Source organism: Gekko japonicus, unplaced genomic scaffold (assembly GCF_001447785.1).
Source record: "Gekko japonicus isolate JY-2015 unplaced genomic scaffold, Gekko_japonicus_V1.1 scaffold2020, whole genome shotgun sequence".
Classification (NCBI taxonomy): domain Eukaryota; kingdom Metazoa; phylum Chordata; class Lepidosauria; order Squamata; family Gekkonidae; genus Gekko; species Gekko japonicus.
Genome location: NW_015176036.1, coordinates 182,664 through 202,624, shown reverse-complemented (window position 1 = coordinate 202,624; position 19,961 = coordinate 182,664). Strand labels below are relative to the sequence as shown.

Genomic DNA, 19,961 nt, shown 5'->3' with positions numbered 1-19,961 from the left:
CCTCCCGCACCTCACCCGGGGGGATGGCGTCCCCCCGCGTCCCCCCCAAATGACCCCTGGTTGCCACAGAGGTCTCCTAATTTCCCACTATCTAGAAATACTCAAAAATCATCCAACTCTCTGGGAAGAGTGACAGCCAACATGGTCTAGTGATTAGGGTGCTGGACTAGGATCTATGAGACCCTGGTTCGAATCCCCACTCTGCCATAGAAGCTTGCTGGGTACCTGGGGCCAGCCACATAGTAGCAGCCTAACCTACCTCACAGGGTTGTTGTGAGGAGAAAATGGAGGAAGGGAGAATGATATAAGCCACTCTGAGGTCCCCATTGGAGAGAAAGATGGGGTATAAAAGAAGCAAATAAATAAGATTTGCAAATAAAATGAATTAGGGAATGCTTTATCCTTGCACATTTCTACTACTTCCTTCCTCCCCTCAAGTTTGGCTAAAAAATTAAATGCTTCTACTTTCGAATTAAGTATGAATCATACCCTTTGCTTTGTTCTTTGCCCTCAAAACTAGGCCATTTCTGCATGGGTCATCTGCCCTTGGTTCAATGCTCTTGGGAAACAGGGTTTCCCCCCTCTGCTTCCTCACAGCATTATGGTACATTCATGGATCTCCCTGGCTTTTCTCTGATCTTTCTCAAACTTGCTTTACTCTGAAGTTTTGAAAAGGATCACTGTAAAGCCTGGATGCTGCCATCCGGGTAGGAAAGTTTGGATTTCCTGCCATTTCCCCTGACCCTGTGGCAACCATTTATTCCCTCTGCCACTGGCAGTTGTTTATTTTTTTACAGAATGGCATTAGAATATCATTATATCAATATATCAGTGTAACAATAGGTGTAATCATTTCTCTGAAGTCCCTCCCTCCCCTCCCTCCCTTCGTAAGTCCCTAGCTCTTTCCTTGCTGAAATGTAAGGGAAAAGGCGTATCTTTGCAATGGAAGGGGCTGGAAAGCTTGTTTTAAAAAACAGAAATGTGAAATTCACAGAACCTGCCATACCTATTGTTACAATGGTATATTGATATGATATTCTAGCACCATTTTTTAAAAAACAGCAAAAGCCCCAGTGGCCGAGGAGAGGAGGGGTGGCCGCTATTGGTGGATGGTACAGGGAAACTGCATGGAACCTGCCGTGTGGAAGTCCCATTGCCATTACACTTCATCTGTGGCTGCACTAGCAATGAAGAATAGCATTGCAGGGCTATTTTTGGGCAGGAACGCACAGGAACGGAGTTCCGGCTGGCTCCCAAGTTGGCCACGCCCAGCAGGAACTCATTAGCATAAGAGGCAGAGGTCATTTCGGGGGGGAACGCAGGGGAACACAGTTCCCCCGGGTGAGGTACGGGGGCGGGGCACATGACGAAGCTTTTTCTACAAAAAGAGTCCTGGCATTGCCAATTCCAGGTTGGAAATTCATGGACATTTGGTTGTGGCACCTGGAGAGGGCAGGGACTTTGGCAGAGTATAATCCTATAGAGTCTACCCTCCACAGCAGCCATTTTTTGCTAGGGAACTGGTTTGTGTCAGCTGGAGATCACATATGATTCTGGCAGACCTCCAGATCCCACCTGGAGGTTGGCAATCCTAACAGAGAAAACACACATGCTCCAGCCAATGCGGAAACCATCCTAGTATTAAACCGTGGTTGGTATCTGTGTTAGGTTGTAAGAGAACAAACCATTCTCTCAGATTCAGACAAAACTGTGACACTGTAATCATGGTAACATCAAAACTTGCTAGCCACGCACAAAGGGAGATACTAACTAAGGATTTGCTTTCTACTTCTGGATGACATTTGTTTTTCTTGACCTAATACTCTGTGCTCCTCATGGACCTCTGAGTTTCTTCAGCTAATCTGAACTGTCAAAGAAAGAAAAATGTCCTACTTAAAAATGTTTAGAATATGTTAAAAGGAAAAACATATTTTGATAACAAAAACTCTCCTTATATATAAAAGAGTTTTGGTGTGACCCCTGCACACACTCCTGCAGCCTTTGGCTCCCTCACCTGCCACTCTGAAGGGTCCCCTGGCTGCATTGGCTGGCTCCCTTACCTCTGTCCCACCCACAGAGGCGGACGCCAGCGTCTCGAGCTCAGTGTGCTCTGAACCAACCCACGGGACGGACGCTTCGGTGGCCGGAGGGTGAGCAGGCCAACTGGGAGATGCGGGGAAAAGAAGCGAGAGGCCAAAAATGTTCAGACACCTGGGCAGGAAGAGAAACACCACCCAACAGGCTCCCTCCCATGCTCAGGGGGGCCCCTCCACCGCCCCCTCTACCTCTGCCTGTTGCCTGGCAGGGACAAGCCCCAGACCTCTGAGGCAGCCGCCTCTGTGGCAGCCGAGCAGACGGGGGGGGGGTGCAGGGTACTCCCACACTGACGGCTGCCCAGGCGACTTGATGCCCCAGTGCTCCTCAGCCCAGCCCTGCCTTGCTTGGCCTCCTCTTTCTTCCTCACGCAGAGCCCTGAGGAGCTGGAGGCCGGCGTCCCTGCCTGCCTGCCCCTGGCCCGCTTCCAGAACCACTCCACAGCATGGGCCAACTGTGCTGAGGTGCCATTGGCCTCAGAAGCAGCCGAGGAGGAAGAGGGAGTGGGGTGGCTGCTGCTGCTGTGCCAGGAGGCCACCCCTCTGCCAGCAGCCCTGTCATCAGTCGTCCTCCTCACATGAAGCGGCTCTGACACCGCTCTGTGCTGTGCCCTGCCACCCCCCCCCCCGCTGAACACACCGCGAGGCCTCTGTGCTGCAGACCCACCTCCACACCAAATGCCTCCTCCTGCCTGACCCCAGCGGTGAGAGCCAGGATGCCAGCAGTGGCAGACCAGCATTGCTCTGTACGCCGCTGGGCCCGGAGGACGAGGCCGCCTCCACCCCTTCTTCTCACAAGGGAGGGGCTGGCAGCTGGCAGCCCAGCTAGAGTTCGTTCCATTTGTCTCCACAATGAGCCTTTCTCCTAGTATTTTCATATTACTGTTCTCAGAAGAACAGACTGAGGATCCCTGTTTATACTTTTACCTGACTTGCAGCAAGTCTAGCTCAAGACATTAGTTAACTGGAATGGTAACTCACAAGCACTAATTAACACAGGGCACAATCCAGCAAGAGTTTCTCCTGCACATAAAGTTGCTAATTTTGAAACTGGCCCCCGTAACTGGGCCTTTAACAGCCATTTCAGCTGGAGCAATTAGCAAGTGGTAATGTTTCTTACACAGTTATGAAAAACCTCTCCTGCTGATATCTGCATATCACACTGCTGTTGATGGCACAATAGAAACCCAGGCCAATGTTTTTCTGGGCATTCAGCAATCATAGCTGTACAAGGAATGTAGAAATTAATTTGAGGTACACAAGAGCACTGTTGTACTCCTCCTTGGCTCCTATAAATTTCAGTGGACTTATGCAAGAGAGTCTTCTTATCGATTGTACTTTGTGGGTCTGATCTATCTGGCTCCCCATATGTGAACATGATAAGGCCACTCAATATTTAATGTAGCAGGATCCAGCAAATAGTTTTGATTCATGGGCCTATGGGAAACAAACAAACCACATGAAGTCCAGACGACAAGGGCAAGGGTAAGGTTAAAAATGCCAGGATGCTAGAAATTCTCTATTATCTTTATGCCCCAATCAAAAGTGCTGGAAAGTGAACATCAGTCTTAGACAGATTCATCTCTGCCCATAAAAACCTAAGAAAAAAAGGTGGAATGAAGGATACTTTTGCAAATATGTTTTCCTTTCTAAATAAAATTTACAAAGGGAATGTACAGTACCAGAAGGAGTGTCCATAGGGGAGCAGAGCTGGCCCAAGAACTTGCCTCACTCTAGGCTGGCTGCCACAAGCACCCCCATCCACAGACCAGCCTGGGAGTAGCTCACAAGCACCTTGAGTCACCAACCACTTGAGCAGGTTGGAACTCAATTTCATGCCAGGGACCAGCCTACCTGAGGGACCGCCTTTCCCCGACTCAATTTCTTGCTGATGCAGCTGGGGTTGCCAGCCCCCAAGTCCCAGCGGATGTTCCCCCATTTTGGGGGGCTTCAATCTGCTAGCCAGTGGGGGAAATCTCACCCCCAAACAAGGACGTCGCTGCACAACATTTCTGATGGAATGACATCACTTCCGGGTGACAGAAAAAAGCTGAGCTGACGGGCAGCCAGCTGGGCACAGCAGTAGTGTTGGGGCTGGAGGCACCCTTGGTCCCCTCTGCCCTCTGGCTTCCTAGGCAATAACCTTGGACTGCCTAATAGGTGGGCCACCCTATAGTTGGAGTGTCACTAATCTCTTCCCTGCCTGCAGATTTTCCCGTGTTTCTTCCTGCCTGCCTACATATGTCTTCCCTGCATATATTACTTCTTCTTCCCTTGCCTCGGCCATGTATTTATTTATTTATTTAATTTTCATATTTGTATCCCGCCCTCCCCAATGGGCTCAGGGCGGCTAACAAGGGCAAGGTCATTTGCCATGCCATAGGTAAAAACATATAAAACATAGTAAAACATCCAACACTAAAACCACAGTACTCAATCATTACTAATATCCTAAATCCAAGATGGCAACACCGCAGTTCCAGATGGTCCTCCCATAGTATACGTGTCCAATGGCGACGGCTTGTCAGATCTTCAATAGTTTCCAGGTTCTTCCTCGGGCCTCGTCGATGCATCCTTTAAGATACCTTGACGGTGGTGGTATAATGGGGCGGCAGCTCCTACTCAAAGGCCTGGCGGAAGAGCTCCGTCTTACAGGCCCTGCGGAACTGCTCAAGGTCCCGCAGGGCCCGGATCTCCCCCGGGAGCTCGTTCCACCAGGTAGGATCCTAGGAGCCGCCACCGAAAAAGCCCTGGGCCTGGTCACGGCTAGTTTCACATCCTTGGGACCCGGGATGACCAACAAATTTTGGGTCCCCGACCGTAGTGCTCTTGGGGGAACATGTGGGGCAAGGCGGTCCCTCAGGTAGGCTGGACCCTGTACCCTGTAATTAAACTTCATTGGAACAGATTGTTTAGGGATGCCAGTTGGGACCTGGGAATCCCCTGGAATTACAGTTCATCTCCAGACTACAGAGATCAGTTCCCATGGAGAAAATGGATGCTTTGGAGGATGGACTCTTTGGCACTGTACCCCACTGAGGTCCTTGTCCTTCCCATGCTCCACCCCAAAATCTCCAGGAGTTTCCCAACCTCAATCTGGAAACCCTACCACACCCCACACCCCTGCGAGTGTCCAACGGAGACCTGGGAACCCTAAAAAACTGTAGATTTCAAATCCAAGATTTTCAGCACAAGAGGAACCAAAGCACTTAAGGAGTTCAAACACTTTTGTTGGGAGGAAACGCCAAAGGTTTTAGGAATTTTCAGTTTAGAGAAAAGATTGCTTAGGGTGATGTGATATGATATGAAATTACGCACAGTCTGGAGAATGTGGATAGAGACAATTGTTCTCCCCTCTCTCTTGATAGGGGTGCCCCAATGAATTCAAGACAGACAAAATAAAATAATTTGTTACACAATATATAACTGTTAGAACTCACTATCAATGTTCCCTCTAAGCAGTGGAGTCTTGTGAGCAAAAATTCTACTTTGTGAGCTACTTGCATTAAAGTTGTGAGCAAGCGATTTGGCTACTGGATAAATTTAGTTTGCTCTGGGGCCATGGCTTGTCAGATCTTCAATAGTTTCCAGGTTCTTCCTCGGGCCTCGTCGATGCATCCTTTAAGATACCTTGACGGTGGTGGTATAATGGGGCGGCAGCTCCTACTCAAAGGCCTGGCAGAAGAGCTCCGTCTTACAGGCCCTGCGGAACTGCTCAAGGTCACGCAGGGCCTGGATCTCCCCCGGGAGCTCATTCCACCAGGTAGGAGCCGCCACCGAAAAAGCCCTGGGCCTGGTCACGGCTAGTTTCACATCCTTGGGACCCGGGATGACCAACAAATTTTGGGTCCCCGACCGTAGTGCTCTTGGGGGAACATGTGGGGCAAGGCGGTCCCTCAGGTAGGCTGGACCCTGTACCCTGTAATTAAACTTCATTGGAACAGATTGTATAGGGATGCCAGTTGGGACCTGGGAATCCCCTGGAATTATAGTTCATCTCCAGACTACAGAGATCAGTTCCCATGGAGAAAATGGATGCTTTGGAGGATGGACTCTTTGGCACTGTACCCCACTGAGGTCCTTGTCCTTCCCATGCTCCACCCCAAAATCTCCAGGAGCTTCCCAACTGCGGGTGTCCAACGGAGACCTGGCAACCCTAAAAAACTGTAGATTTCAAATCCAAGATTTTCAGCACAAGAGGAACCAAAACACTTAAGGAGTTCAAACACTTTTGTTGGGAGGAAACGCCAAAGGTTTTAGGAATTTTCAGTTTAGAGAAAAGATTGCTTAGGTTGATGTGATATGATATGAAATTACGCACAGTCTGGAGAATGTGGATAGAGACAATTGTTCTCCCCTCTCTCTTGATAGGGGTGCCCCAATGAATTCAAGACAGACAAAATAAAATAATTTGTTACACAATATATAACTGTTAGAACTCACTATCAATGTTCCCTCTAAGCAGTGGAGTCTTGTGAGCAAAAATTCTACTTTGTGAGCTACTTGCATTAAAGTTGTGAGCAAGCGATTTGGCTACTGGATAAATTTAGTTTGCTCTGGGGCCATCCTTCCTGAGCTAAGACAAAAATGTGTGAGCTGGAGACTAAAAAACTGAGCTAGCTCACACTTACTCAGCTTAGAGGGAACACTGCTCACTCACAGGAAAGCTTGTAATGGGGATTAGACAAATTCATGGAGGATTAGTCTGCCAATAATTATTATCCCTAATGACTAAATTGTACCTCCATGCTTAGGGGCAGTTTACCTCTGAGTATCACATATTGCAGGGAAACAAAGGGGGAGTCCTGTGAAGCTTGTAATGGGGATTAGACAAATTCATGGAGGATTAGTCTGCCAATAATTATTATCCCTAATGACTAAATTGTACCTCCATGCTTAGGGGCAGTTTACCTCTGAGTATCACATATTGCAGGGAAACAAAGGGGGAGTCCTGTGACTAGGTTATGTATCTTCCAGGGGCATCCTGTTGGCCACTGTGGTCAACAGGATACCAGTGTAGATGTACTATTGGTCCAGCAGGATTGCATTTACAGTCTCGTCTAAAGCCTTACAGGGCTGCAATTCCCAGATCAATTTATGAAATCCATAATAATAAATCCTATATAATAAATCCATAATAAATCCATAATAATAAATCCATAATAAACCCTAACCCTATATAACACTATATTTGTAATGTAGATTTATTCTAACTTTTCAGGACGCTGGCTCTCACTTAAAATTACTCTGAAACCTCCATATCAGAAGAAGAGGGGGGAAAGCAGGCCTACTTTTTTTGGTGTTTCAACTAGTACATCAAGGATGCTGGATTTTTCTGACCAATGTCATTTTGTAAGGAAAATGCATAACAATTAGTTTGGGCCTAGAACAAGGTTGTTCATAGTGCTCAGAAATTTTTCTTCATTTTCATTTGCCAGGAAACTGCTTCTCACTAACAGCATCTGACTAATGAAACGTTATACCCATCTTCCTTCAGGTAGGATCCTTTATGAACATGCATTCAGATAAATTGCTGGATTCATTTTTAAGGATTAAAACAACAATAATTTCCAGTTCTTCATCCTGCTATATGGAACAACATATGTTGTTACTTCTTTCCCAAAGTACATTCCAGGAAAACATTTAATTTTTGATAGATTTTTCAGTGTTACCCTAGAACCTGTTTGAACAAAGACTTTGTCATAATGTTCAACACTAAGATCTGTGGTATATAGACAGGAATTTTTTTGCCTTCCAAGCTTCCAGTATTATAGACAGGATAAAGTACATATTAAAAAATGTTCCTTTGAATAAGCCATGGGGCATTCTTGCATTTCATTAAAAATCTCATTTAGTTCTATGGCTTTTTAATAAATGAAAGGTTTGGAAATCACACTGCATATATCGATACCTTTTCCCAATCTGCCACTCTGTGGATTTGAGTTTAGGATAGCCACTGCCACAAAATTAAAGATGCAGTCATGTGAGGTGTGTCTAATGTGAGAAGGAAGCACCAGGGAGGAAGGAATGATTGATTGGTGGGCCAGGGACCGAACAGAGCAGGGCATGAGTTAGTGGGATGGCGGGGAGGGGGATGTGTGAAGGTATTTTAGGAGCAACTGGTTGCTGACATGAGCAAAAAGTGATTGAAATTATCTTATTCTGGGGCATGCTACATAGGTTTAATCAGAAAAGTGTAAGTGTAAATGCATGGAGTTCACTTCCTCGCAAATTATACTCAGAGTCAATGGTGTCAAATGTGCAGAGTCAATCTATAGTTAATGATACATTGCGCACTGTACACAACTCAGTTGGATTTAAATTGCCTTACAGCATTCTGCTAATGTATGTGAAAAGTACAAGGAAAAGACCAACCCACAGGACTGAAGAAATGACATACAAGCGAATATGACAAGTTACACAACCCAGACTGTATTTCAGTAAAATCCACATGTTCCCCAGCATCTCTCAAAGCACTGTGATTTTTTAAAAAAACAATGGTGATACAATTATTTTCCTTTATCAGCCTAAGTATTCTACCCCATAGAAACAGTAACTAAGTTAATGGAAACAGAAGTTCTTAACATACTTATGTACATTCATAGGAACAGAGATGTACTCACAGCTTTCACAGCGGTTCCCAGTATAACCAGCCAGACAAGCACACCTGTAGCCACCAACTTTATCTAGAACACAGGTTCCGTCATGAAAACATGGAGATGAAGAGCAAGCTGGAAAAATAAATACATGGAGGACCTCTCAGTTTCTTTCACATGATATCGCCATCCTTTTATCTCTATACATCCCTCTTCCCAAATGAAATGTACAAATAAATTATGCATTTCCAATCTAAAAGGTAAAGGTAAGGGTTCCCTTACTCGAAAGCCAGTCGAGTCCGACTCTAGGGTTGCAGTGCTCATCTCCGTTTCAAAGCCGAAGAGCCAGTGCTGTCCGAAGACGTTTCCGTGGTCATGTGGCCGGCATGACTAAACACCAAGGCGCACAGAATGCTGTTACCTTCCCACCGAAGTGGTACCTATTTATCTACTTGCAATTTCTTGCTTTCGAACTGCTAGGTTGGCAGGAGCTGGAACTAGAGACGGGAGCTCACTCCGTCATGCAGCACACCCGGGTCGCGAACTGCTGAACTACTGACCTTCCACAGCCTGCAGTTCAGCATCTTAACCACTTGAGCCACCGCAGCTCCACCTAATACCCTACAAGTGCTTGAATCCTGACTAACATTTCTGCAAGTATCCCATGGGGCACCGTTTTCCTGCCTGCACCCTCCCATGGCAGCCCCAAATGCCACCCCCAAATCCTGTTCCTGGAGGAGAGAGGACAAGGGAACATGACCTGGGGAGGTTTTTCAGGCTGCCGCAGAGGAGTAGAGGTGGTAAACTCGACTTCTGTGAGCAGAAAAGCTTGTGCTCACCGAAATATCTCATCTGGGTCCAAACCACTGGATCTAATGGTAGGACAATTCTGGTAGTCGAATACCTGATGCCAGTAGTCCTGAAGTTAGACTGCAGCTGCCAAATAGGTAACACACCTTACAATGCCAAAATGTTGATGGCATATTTTGGTGGTATTTAGCTCCATGGAGATTCAAGAGGAGTTTTTAAGGAGAAAAGATTCCAGAACGGTAGCCACATTACTTGGTTGTAGCACAAATTACGAAGGGTTTTCAAATACCCCACAGTTATTGTGGCAAACCTTTTGGGAGCTGGAACTTACTTAATTTACAGACAATTTACATGCAATCCAGGACGTCCAACGGGGCATACAATCAAAATGTAAAGCTCAAAAGAAGGTCAAGGAGAAGTGGGCTATTTCTGTTTCCTCTTGGACCCTCTTCATTCACATTCCTGCCCTGTGATCATAACCACCTGAATGGCAGGATGCATTTTCTCTTACTGCAGCCTCTCCATCTCTCAGGATAAGAGCCACTCTTGAGGAGACAGAACAATTCCCTTTAAATTCTGAGGTCGGACTGAATGTGCAACAAATCAAATGTGCAGCCAACAGGAGGAGGCTATTTTAATCAGAGTACAATTTGCCAGCCTCTGGAACATGTGAAAGAGGAGCAGCAAATAATCAGCAAGAGAAGATAGAAGAATGGCAGGCAAGCTGAATGGGCACATTACTCGAAGAGAGAGAGCTCCCAGCAAGGAAAATCATTGCTGAACTTTCAGTGTATGTGTCATCCTAGCATTTACCTCCCTTTGCGCCTAAAAGCAATCAGGTCATATAAGGTCTTCCTCAAGCCAAATGTTATCCATCGCTTTTATTCCCATCATATATCAAAAGACACATTCAAGCATCTTGTCAACTGTATGATACACAAAGTCTCTTACCCTACATTCCCTAGATTTGACTCACATACAGTATTTATTTATTTATAATTTCAGTTTGTGAATTGCTCTATCCCTATCTATGGATTTTAAAAAATAACGTCATAGAGCCAATTTGGTGTAGTGATTAAGTGTGCCGACTCTAATTTGGGAGAACCAGGTTTGATTCTCCACTCCTCCACTTGCAGCTGTTGGATGACCTTGGGCAAGCCATAGTTCTGTCAGAGCTGTTCTCTAAACGGCTGTTCTGGAAAGAGCTCTCTCAGCTCCACCTACCTCACAGGGTGTCTGTTGTGGGGAGGGGAACGGAAAGGCATTTGTAAGCCACTCTGAGACTTCAAGTGAAGGGCGGGGTATAAATCCAATCTCTTCTTCTTCTTCTGACTGATTTCTCTGATTTGCGAGTCATTTAACTGTCTAGTTGAAAACTTACGTGCTGAACAGAGCAGTGGCACAGCAAGAAGGTAGGGAGTAGAAGTCAATCTGGCTGTGTGAGAAACTGCAGGTTGCACTGTAAGGAAGGAACATGGGGAGACAGCTTGCTGACCAGCCACAAACAGGTCAGTGAACAGACCTGTTGGATCCACAGTGGAAAATCTGGCTCCCTGTTCATAAGTAGTGAACAGAATATGAGTGAAACCAGTGGGCGTTTTGAGTATCCTCCTTTTTAATGTGGCATCTGGTTTAGAAGCTTTGAGAACGTTGCTTGGGAGACTAAGAATGTGTTGTGGGTATGGTGAACTCTACCACTGGGTAGTGTGGAATTGTTGAAGAAATCATAAAATTGCTTTGTACAATGTTTTAAAGGATAATTTCAATAAAATGGCAGCCTCTGATAATATTCTCTTGTGTTTGTGTAGGGGGAGGGTTTATTAGCTCTCTCTAGACCTACTGATCTAGATCAACTCTCCCTAGAAGCTAAAATGACTAAACTGAGGCTATCGTACTTTGGTGACATTATGAGAAGACAAGAGTCACTAGAAAAGACAAGAACGCTAGGAAAACTTGAAGTCAGCAGGCAAAAAGGGAGATTATGCCTGATGCCAAGTCTGGTTGGGGGGGGCAACCCAACACACACTACACATAACATCTAGCAACTATTGTTGGTCCAGTTTCTGCTGGTGCGTGGGCAAGAGGAATTTCAGCCTTCCCTCCTATGCTGTTTTTCTGATCTGAAATGGCCGCGGGGGGGTTGTCCCTACCCTTGGGGCTCCATGTGTACTGACTTTGACCCACCCATGGCCATTTCAGCTCAGAAAACCTATGAGCAGAAACTGGCCCCACAGGGCTTGGGAACAATAGTTTGCTGATGTTTTGTGAACTATGAGTTGGGTGGGAGACCCCTGACCCAATCTGGGTCACACATTATGTTTCCTTGAGCCCTCAGCACTCTCTCTGAAAATCTGATGTGGAGTAGCAGATCTGCTGCTTCTTTGTCTCTTGTTAAGCTCCACTTAGCCTCCTACTAAAGATCAGGATTCACTGGACTGGAAACCTCCTCTGCCCCATGCCAATTTGTCTTTTTTTGTGTGTCATGTTTTAAAACTTCAGTGTCCCACTGAAGAATCAGGACATGGGTGTGATCTTGATGAACAGGAAATTTTGCCAATGAAAACAAAAAATTGACTGCGTCTGAGATTCATTGACAAACTTTGAAAGGATCATTCAGCTTCGCACTGTCCTAGAGCCGGCTTTACCCGAAAAGTTTGGGTGTGATTCTGGATGCCTCCTTTTCAATGGAGGCCCTTTTATACGCCATCTATTAGTTGTTGTTATATTGTTGTATTGTAGAATTGTTTTAATATTTTAACTGTACGGAGTGTTTTATTAATGTTGTTACCCGCTCTGAGCCCCATTATACAGGGGAAGGCGGGCTATAAATCAAATGATTAAGTAAATAAATAAAATTAACAAAGGAAGTCACATTTACTTATGTCTCAAAAGTCTTCACATTTTATATGTTAAGCTTCCTGATTTCATTTGGGTCACGGTTTGAAACATGCTTGCTTTTTAATGGATAATGCCCAGCATTCACTTCTTGCACTCACAACACATCAAGAGCACTGCATCAAAAGTGGTGACAACATTTTTGGGGTTGACGTTACTGTTAATGTTGCAGAAATGCAGCTAGCCAAACACCTTGTGAGCAGTGCTCACATAAAGGAAACTTGGATAAAGACATCTTCGTAAGGGCTGGCAAAATAAGTGGGAATGTCTGGGGCAGAAAAAGAGATCTGGACATTTCAGAAAGACCGCCTTTTTTGTGGAGATGAGCAGAGTTACATTTAAAAAATTAAACAACTGAATATTGTCATTAAAAGCACTAATGGAGAAGGGATAGAGAATGGCCAGGAACTGTGACATGGAGAATAACAGCTGCCAGCAGAGTCACTCAAAACACATGCACAAGACTTCACGCATTGTAATGGTCAGACTCTACAGTAGTTCTCAAGCTTCTGCTTGTTCAAGCTTACACCAGTTGCTGTGCAACAGATAGGCTTGCAATTCGCCTCCCTATGTGACACAATCATCTGTCCTCAAGAAACTGAGGAGCAGGAGAAGAAGAAAAAAAGGCTGGAAATGGCCTCCACAGTGAGACTCTTAAGAATTTTCCCATGGCCTTTATCATAGACATTAGGGGAAATTCCTAGAGTGTCATCTGGAAATGACATCACATCTTCCCCAAACTCGACCCTCTCCAAGCTGTCAAAATGTCCTGGCATTTGCCAAGGCAGTGCTCATCAACTGCACTGCAGGTTTCCTTCATTTTCATTAAAATGGTGAGGTGGTAATGATGGCCTTGTAGCTTTCCTATGCCTACTTTTTTTTTAATGCTGACAATACAGAACAAATGTTGACACAAAATAGCAAAGGTATCAGAAGACAGAGGTATCCGAGCTGCGAAAAGCATGTTTATTCTTTTTAAAATCCCTTTACCTGTAATTTCTTCAAAGATGGCATGAAACCCATCAAAATTCTTTGACCCATCTGAATGAAAAAGTATGTGGAGTGAGGGCCCTGTGCTTCGGATTGGAGGAGGCCTGTCATTCCCACAGAAACGCTTAATTATCCTGTTATCGACACTGTCCCCATCTCGGATCTCCACATAATCATACTGGCACATATAGTCAAACTCCAGACTCAGCATGGCAAATCTTTGGCAAAAAAAAAAAGGAAAGAAAGAAAGAAAGGTTAAGTTTAGGTAAATTAATTAATATTGATTTTCTAAATCTAAGCTCCTTTAATCTGATCAGTCCCTCTCCCCCTCTCCCTTCATTTTCTTAGGAGAAGAGCCTCAATTCATAAAATAGGAGTGATTTATACAGTTAGTAAATTTATTATATTATGTATTATTTATTTATTTAGGCATTTTTACCCCTCCCTCCCCGCGAGCGGGCTCAGGGCGGCTTACAAGGGGCGAAAGCCCATACATAAAATCCAATAAAACAATAAAATCCTAATTTTTTTTTAACAAGACATTTTTTATTGGTTTTTTTCAAAGAAACAGAGAACAGACAAGTTGTCAAATACGAAATCAGAACAGTTACAATAACAGTAAGGTAAATACAGTGAGGACATAATAAATAATAACAATACTAACAACAATAAAGTGCTTTCAGTGACAAGATGGTCTTGAGTGGTTATGATGGCTTGAGTGGTTATGATGATCTCCAGGCCAACCTCCAGGTGAGGCCTGGAGATCTCACAGCATTTCAGCTTATCTCCAGATAACAGAGTTCAGTTCCCCTGGAGAAAAGGCTGGTTTGGAGGGAGAACTGTATGGCATCACATCCTTATTGAGTGCCTTCCCTAAATACTGCCCTCCCCAGACTCTGGTCCCAAATCTCCAGCAATTGTCCAAACCAGAGTTGGCAGCCTTCATTGCTAACCTCCAGGTGGGGCCTTGAGTTCTTCCAGAATTGCAACTGTTCTCCAGGCAACAAAGATCAGTTACCCTGGAGGAAACGGCACCTTCAGAAGGCGGATGTTAATCTGGTACTTTTTTGGCTTGCTAGGAAACTGAGCTTAAACTAGAAGGACAGAAGGGTGGTAAGAATGGCAGTTAATGGTTTAACATTAGATTTAGATTGGCTAATATACATTAAGTTTGCTCTCATGTTTGCATCGTTTTGTTTCAAGAATATTTATAAGGTTTAATGGCTTGTGAGTGTCCTCTACTGGTTTAGAACTGATTTAGAATGATACTTTATTGACTTATGCTTTAGCATTGCCTGTTTATTTGCTTATGTTATTTTTGTAACCCTCTGCATCCTACTGATGGTTTTCAATCCATGCCTTTTTTATATGTATTCCTGTATCATGCATCTGATTCAGTTTTCTGTTTGCAACCAGCTTCTATAGTATGCTGTGCAGAAATGCCTGCCAATAAACCGTTTAATTCATATCAATAATGCTTTGGAGCAGAGGTCATTTTGGGGGGGAACGCGGGGGAACGCAGTTCCCCCGGGTGAGGTGCGGGGCACACTATGAAGCCCCGCCCCCTGTTTCCGGCCGCCCCGCTTCCAGCCCTCATTCGCCGCCCCGCTTCCGGCCCTCATTCAGCCAGGAGGAGGCAGGAGAAGAGGGAGGGTAAGTTGCTTCCTCCCCGCCTCTCCCCACCCCTGCCTGCCTGGGGCCAGGGAGGGCCTTGGCGGGGCTTCCTCGCACTCCCACCGGCCTTGCAGGTCCACCGCCGGGCCCCTGATGTCAGGGGGTGTGGTATATGCTAATGAGTTATGCTAATGAGTTCCCCTAGCTCTTTTTCTACGAAATGACCCCTGCTTTGGAGTATGCATCTTTCTACTGACAGTTGTGTACCCACTGCGGTGAGAACCTGTAAAAAAACCCGAGAAGCCTCTTGCTTAAGGGGACAGAATTAACAGTAGGTCGTGTGGCATCACATCCCTGCTCAGCTTCCTCCCCTCTCTAAATGCCTCCCTCTCCAGGATCCACCCCCAAATCTTCAGAAATCCCCCAACTCAGACTTGGCAACCCTAGTTCACACAGATGTAGCTGTATAACTTAGACCTGGGCCTGTTTTACTAGGTTTGTTGAAACTCATTCAGTTTTTATGAGAACTTCTCAAGTGTCGCTCCTGAGAAGGACTTTGCACATTCCCTTCACATTTCATATAAAACAAAATCTGTAAACAATATGTAGAACCATCCTTCATACCCCTCACTCCATCTCTGGAAAGTTTTGCTATCCTAATTAAAACTAAAATCCCTCAAGTGTTCTGGCTAAGAAGGAATTATTAAATTAATTTCAAGTTTTGCTTTGTGAGTGGTAACTCTAATTTTATCTGGTTGTGAAAATGCTGAGATATTATTGAAGCTGTGGCAGGTTCCTTCCTGACAAGTGGAAAAAATAGCACCTCTCCTAAAACCATTCACTTGTGTCAATAAAATGGAATTTCACCACTGAAAATCCTCCTGTGTAAAATTAATGACAGTGACACATAGACAAAGCAAGGTAATAACTTTTGTGCAGCCAAGTTGTATTGATGTAAGAGGTTTCAGCTTTCACACATAACTTTTTACCAAGCAACTGAACATGCCCCATCCCTCTTTCTTTACATCCCTTGACTATAATTTACAATTGTGGCAAGATTTATAATACACCTTCCACAACTGCCTGTAAAACTGCATTAAGCCCTAGACCAGTGATTTCCAATACTTTTGGAGTAGCAACACACCCTATTATTCTTTGGTACAGTGACATCATTTTTTTATACAAAAAATTGCGATGTCCCTCTCCCCCTAAATACAGTAAATTAAATTTGAAGTTCTCTCCCCCTAAATACAGTAAATTAAATTTTAAGTTATGGTTTGAATCCAGACTAGTTTTTCAACAGGCAAAAGGACATCTGCTCTCCCATTGTGCAATTTTCCTGCTACCCCATGGAGTGCCCACGAGTTCTTGTATTGTGAGAAAGGGAGAAAAGTACTACTCTTTCCAGACTAGTTTTTCAATAGGCAAAAGGACATCTGCTCTCCCATTGTGCAATTTTCCTGCTACCCCCCTGCCCATGGCAGACTGAAATGCCCCCCCATCATGTTCCAGCTGCTACAGGAGGGGGGGGGAATGGGAAAATAATGAACCATGGGCAGAAAGTCCTTGCACCGACAGAAATGCTAGTCTGGATCCAACCCTCTATGTCATATAAAACCAAACCAAACATTTATTTAATTAGGAACAATAACTCTCACATTGTATTGCATTTGAAATTGTATATGCCATGGGGTCGCGAAGAGTCGGACTCGACTGTGCGACTGAACAACATGCCAGTGTAATAAAATGCTGCTCTTTGTATGGAACTTTGCCGTCTTCCGCTCCCCTCTGTAGCTTGCCACGCTCTCTGAAATTAAGCTCTATTGATTCCAGCCAATCCATTTACAAATTTTAAAACTGCTGAGGGAAAAAAATGCTATCTATCATCTATCTGTGACATAATTGAAGAAGAGAAGGAGAAGGGTAGGTTTTTATACCCCACTTTTCTCCACCTTGAGGAGTCTCAAAGCGGCTTACAATCGCCTTCCCTTCCTCTCCCCACAATAGGCACCTTGTGAAGTGGGTGGGGAGAGGATTCTTAGAGAACTGTGACTGGCCTAAGGTCACCCAGCAGGATTCATGTGGAGGAAGGGGCAATCAAACCCACTCCTCCCTTAGAGTCCACCATTCTTAACCACTACACTATGCTGGCTCTCAGCTGGCAACACACTAGGGGCTGCTGAAAAACCAGACTTAGGAATCACTTCTCTGTCTAGTCCTCTGAGAACTCCCAAAAGGACCGGATTATTCAGGATGGGGGGGGGAATATTTAGAAAGGTCAGGGGGTAAGAAAAAACATTCCCTCAACTAATTTGGTTGAAACTGATACAAGAGACTATCCTATTTCTGCATGTATTTTTCCATATTTGTATCAACATACATTTTGGGACACGGCTGATTATTTTAAACCTATGGCTGTCTGGAGCTAGAAGACCTTACCCTGCACACACACCAAAGCCTCAGAGATTATCCCTATTACATACATGTTTTCTTGGGAGCGAGGCTGGATTGTTAGAACCAAGCTGCAGTGCTAGTACATATGTGAATGGCAGGTGATAGTGTAATTTGGACTGCAGTCTGGACAGACAATTCTGCAGACATATCAAAACTCAGTTCAATTATATATTAGTTCAAATTCTCTAGCAAACAACTGCATACTACATTATTGTTAAAGAATGAAGAAAACATGAAATGACCCATTTAGGAGGAGCTACTACATCAAAGAAAACAATATTAAAATGCAAATCTGGTTTAGTATTAAAGGAAATGAATGTGGATTATGAAATACTGAGGCTTTTGTACACAGTATGGGCCAACAGGACCTGACACACAACTATCTGAAAGAAAATCATGTTTCAAAACAAGCAAGCAAGCAAAAAAAACAAAAAAAAACCCTCCACGGAATCCTGAACTTTGCTTATCAAAGAATGCAATTCTGAGTAATTAAAGGAAAAAATGTTTGCTTTCACATACTATTACTAGCAGCCACACATTTTGGTTGCAGCAATTACATATAAATCATCAGAAAGAAACAACAGAGGTGAGGCTGTTCCCAACTAGGTTTTTCTTTTTCTTCTTAATCTGTCTTTACCGCTAGAAGAAGCTACTAAGTGGCTGGAAATGCGAAGCATTTCACCATTTGCCCCCCCCCCCCAGCTCCCAAATGTGAAAGGCAGACTGGCAAGACTTCTGTTTTTTTCACACCTTTTGCAAGAGCCTCCTCCTCCTATTGGTGCAGCCCTCAGTAAGACCCCCAACATCCTTGGGTTCACAAATTGTGCAGTGAGTATTGTCATCTTATTCAGCGATAACCAAATGGGCTCTGTTCTTTTCTCCATGAGCTTTCAAGGGCTACGGAGACCAAAGGTGGTCATCACAGTGACAATTCACAGTCACAAAAGGAATGCAGAGTTCAGATAAGGAGTCAGGAACTCCATGGGAGCCTCCAAGTTCCTTTTCTCCTGTAGACCCCCCCCCTTTCTTATGAAATATTAAAGGTGTCGTTAAATGTATGGAAAGAAATATGACTGTGCTCACAGCACAAGCTTCTACTTTGGTCTCCAAAGCTGATGAAATATTGATGAAAAGCTATTAACTTTGTTTGAATTTGTCACCCTGCTAGGCTTCCTGGTATAATTCTGAGAATCCTGCAAATGTATTTATTAAATAAATATATACCCTACCTTTCTGCATAGAGCCTTCAAGACAACTTACAAATTGAAACAAAGTAAATAAACCAAAATTAAACAAAGCAGCAGCAGTGACTGATGAGTTACAAAGTTCGCTTAAAGCAGTGTCTGTGATTAAAAAACTAAAAACCAAATCTATCTTACTAAAAGGTAATGAAAATAAAACAATCCTTGCCTTGCACCTGAAAATAAATGATATTAGGTGAATATGTTTCAGGTGAGTATTCCACAGTTGGGGTGCCATGCCCCAAATTGCCCTGTCTTTAGTAGCCACCCACATAACTTCAGATAATGGTAGAACCCAGAGAGGCACCTTAATTGATGTTCTTGGTACATGGGCAAGTCCATGAAGGAGAAAGTGGCATTTCACACAAATGGTGCAACCCACTATGTACCGAAGCTACTGGCTTCAATTACTGAAGACTGGCTATTGGGTAAAAGTAGGGTTGCCAAATCCACTTACCCCTCGGAGCGGGGGAGCCTCGTCTGTGTCCGGGAGGTGCTTTTGGGTGCGTGCGTGCGGCAGGACGTCACCAGAAGTGACGTGCGACGTTGCTGACGTTGGGGGCGTGGCCGAGCTTGTCGGGGGAAAACCATATGGTTTCCCCCCGACGAGCTTGGCCACGCCCCCAACGTCAGTAACGTGGCTGCGTCACCTCTGGTGATGCAGCTTCAGGGGCGGGGTTCCCCCCAGGCCCCGATTCCGCCAGGGCGGAAATCGGGGCTCCGAAGCGGGGGATTCCCCGCCCCCTGGGCCCATTTGGCAACCCTAGGTAAAAGGTCAGCAGGGTGTCTCTGAGACTTGCACAGCAACACACTGTCCATTTGAATCTCAGTAATTAATTGCAGAGACATTTTGAACCACAGCTGAGGAACCTGACATTTATAGCGACACAAGCTTGCAACCCTCGTAAAGTAGCATGATTAGCAATTGTGTAATGGAGTGATATCATGCAAACATTTTCTAAATCTATGGAGGGGAAAAACATGTGGATAGGAAGGGATTGGTAGGAACTCTGGAAATGGGCATCTCATCTGAAAAAAAATGTTATGGAGAAGGAAATAAATAGCATAATCAAATAAAGAGAAATAGGCACACTAACTGGTGTGCACAGATAGCCTCATTTGAAAAGCCAGATTCCTACTGAGAAATAGGTGTTTTCCAGACTGCAGCTGCTTGTGGGGTTTTCATGGGCATTATGGCAGTTCCAATGATTGCACTATCGGTACAATCAGTTCACACTTTTTTCATTCCCCCCCCCCCCCCCACCGCA

At 44.7% G+C, this 19,961-nt stretch overlaps 1 protein-coding gene across 3 annotated transcripts in view; it reads right to left on the bottom strand.

The window, feature by feature from the left end:
• PAMR1 (peptidase domain containing associated with muscle regeneration 1) overlaps positions 1 to 19,961 on the bottom strand; it is a 96,807-nt gene that overhangs the window by 52,778 nt on the left and 24,068 nt on the right. Inside the window, exons 4-6 of one of the 3 annotated variants that reach the window (XM_015426632.1) lie at positions 13,385 to 13,602; positions 8,717 to 8,824; positions 4,333 to 4,355 (exon numbers count right to left, since the gene is read on the bottom strand). In XM_015426632.1, coding sequence (XP_015282118.1) covers positions 4,333 to 4,355; positions 8,717 to 8,824; positions 13,385 to 13,602 — 349 coding nt within the window. The remainder of the gene's footprint in view (positions 1 to 4,332; positions 4,356 to 8,716; positions 8,825 to 13,384; positions 13,603 to 19,961) is intronic. The other 2 variants (XM_015426633.1, XM_015426634.1) reach the window with 2 other exon arrangements.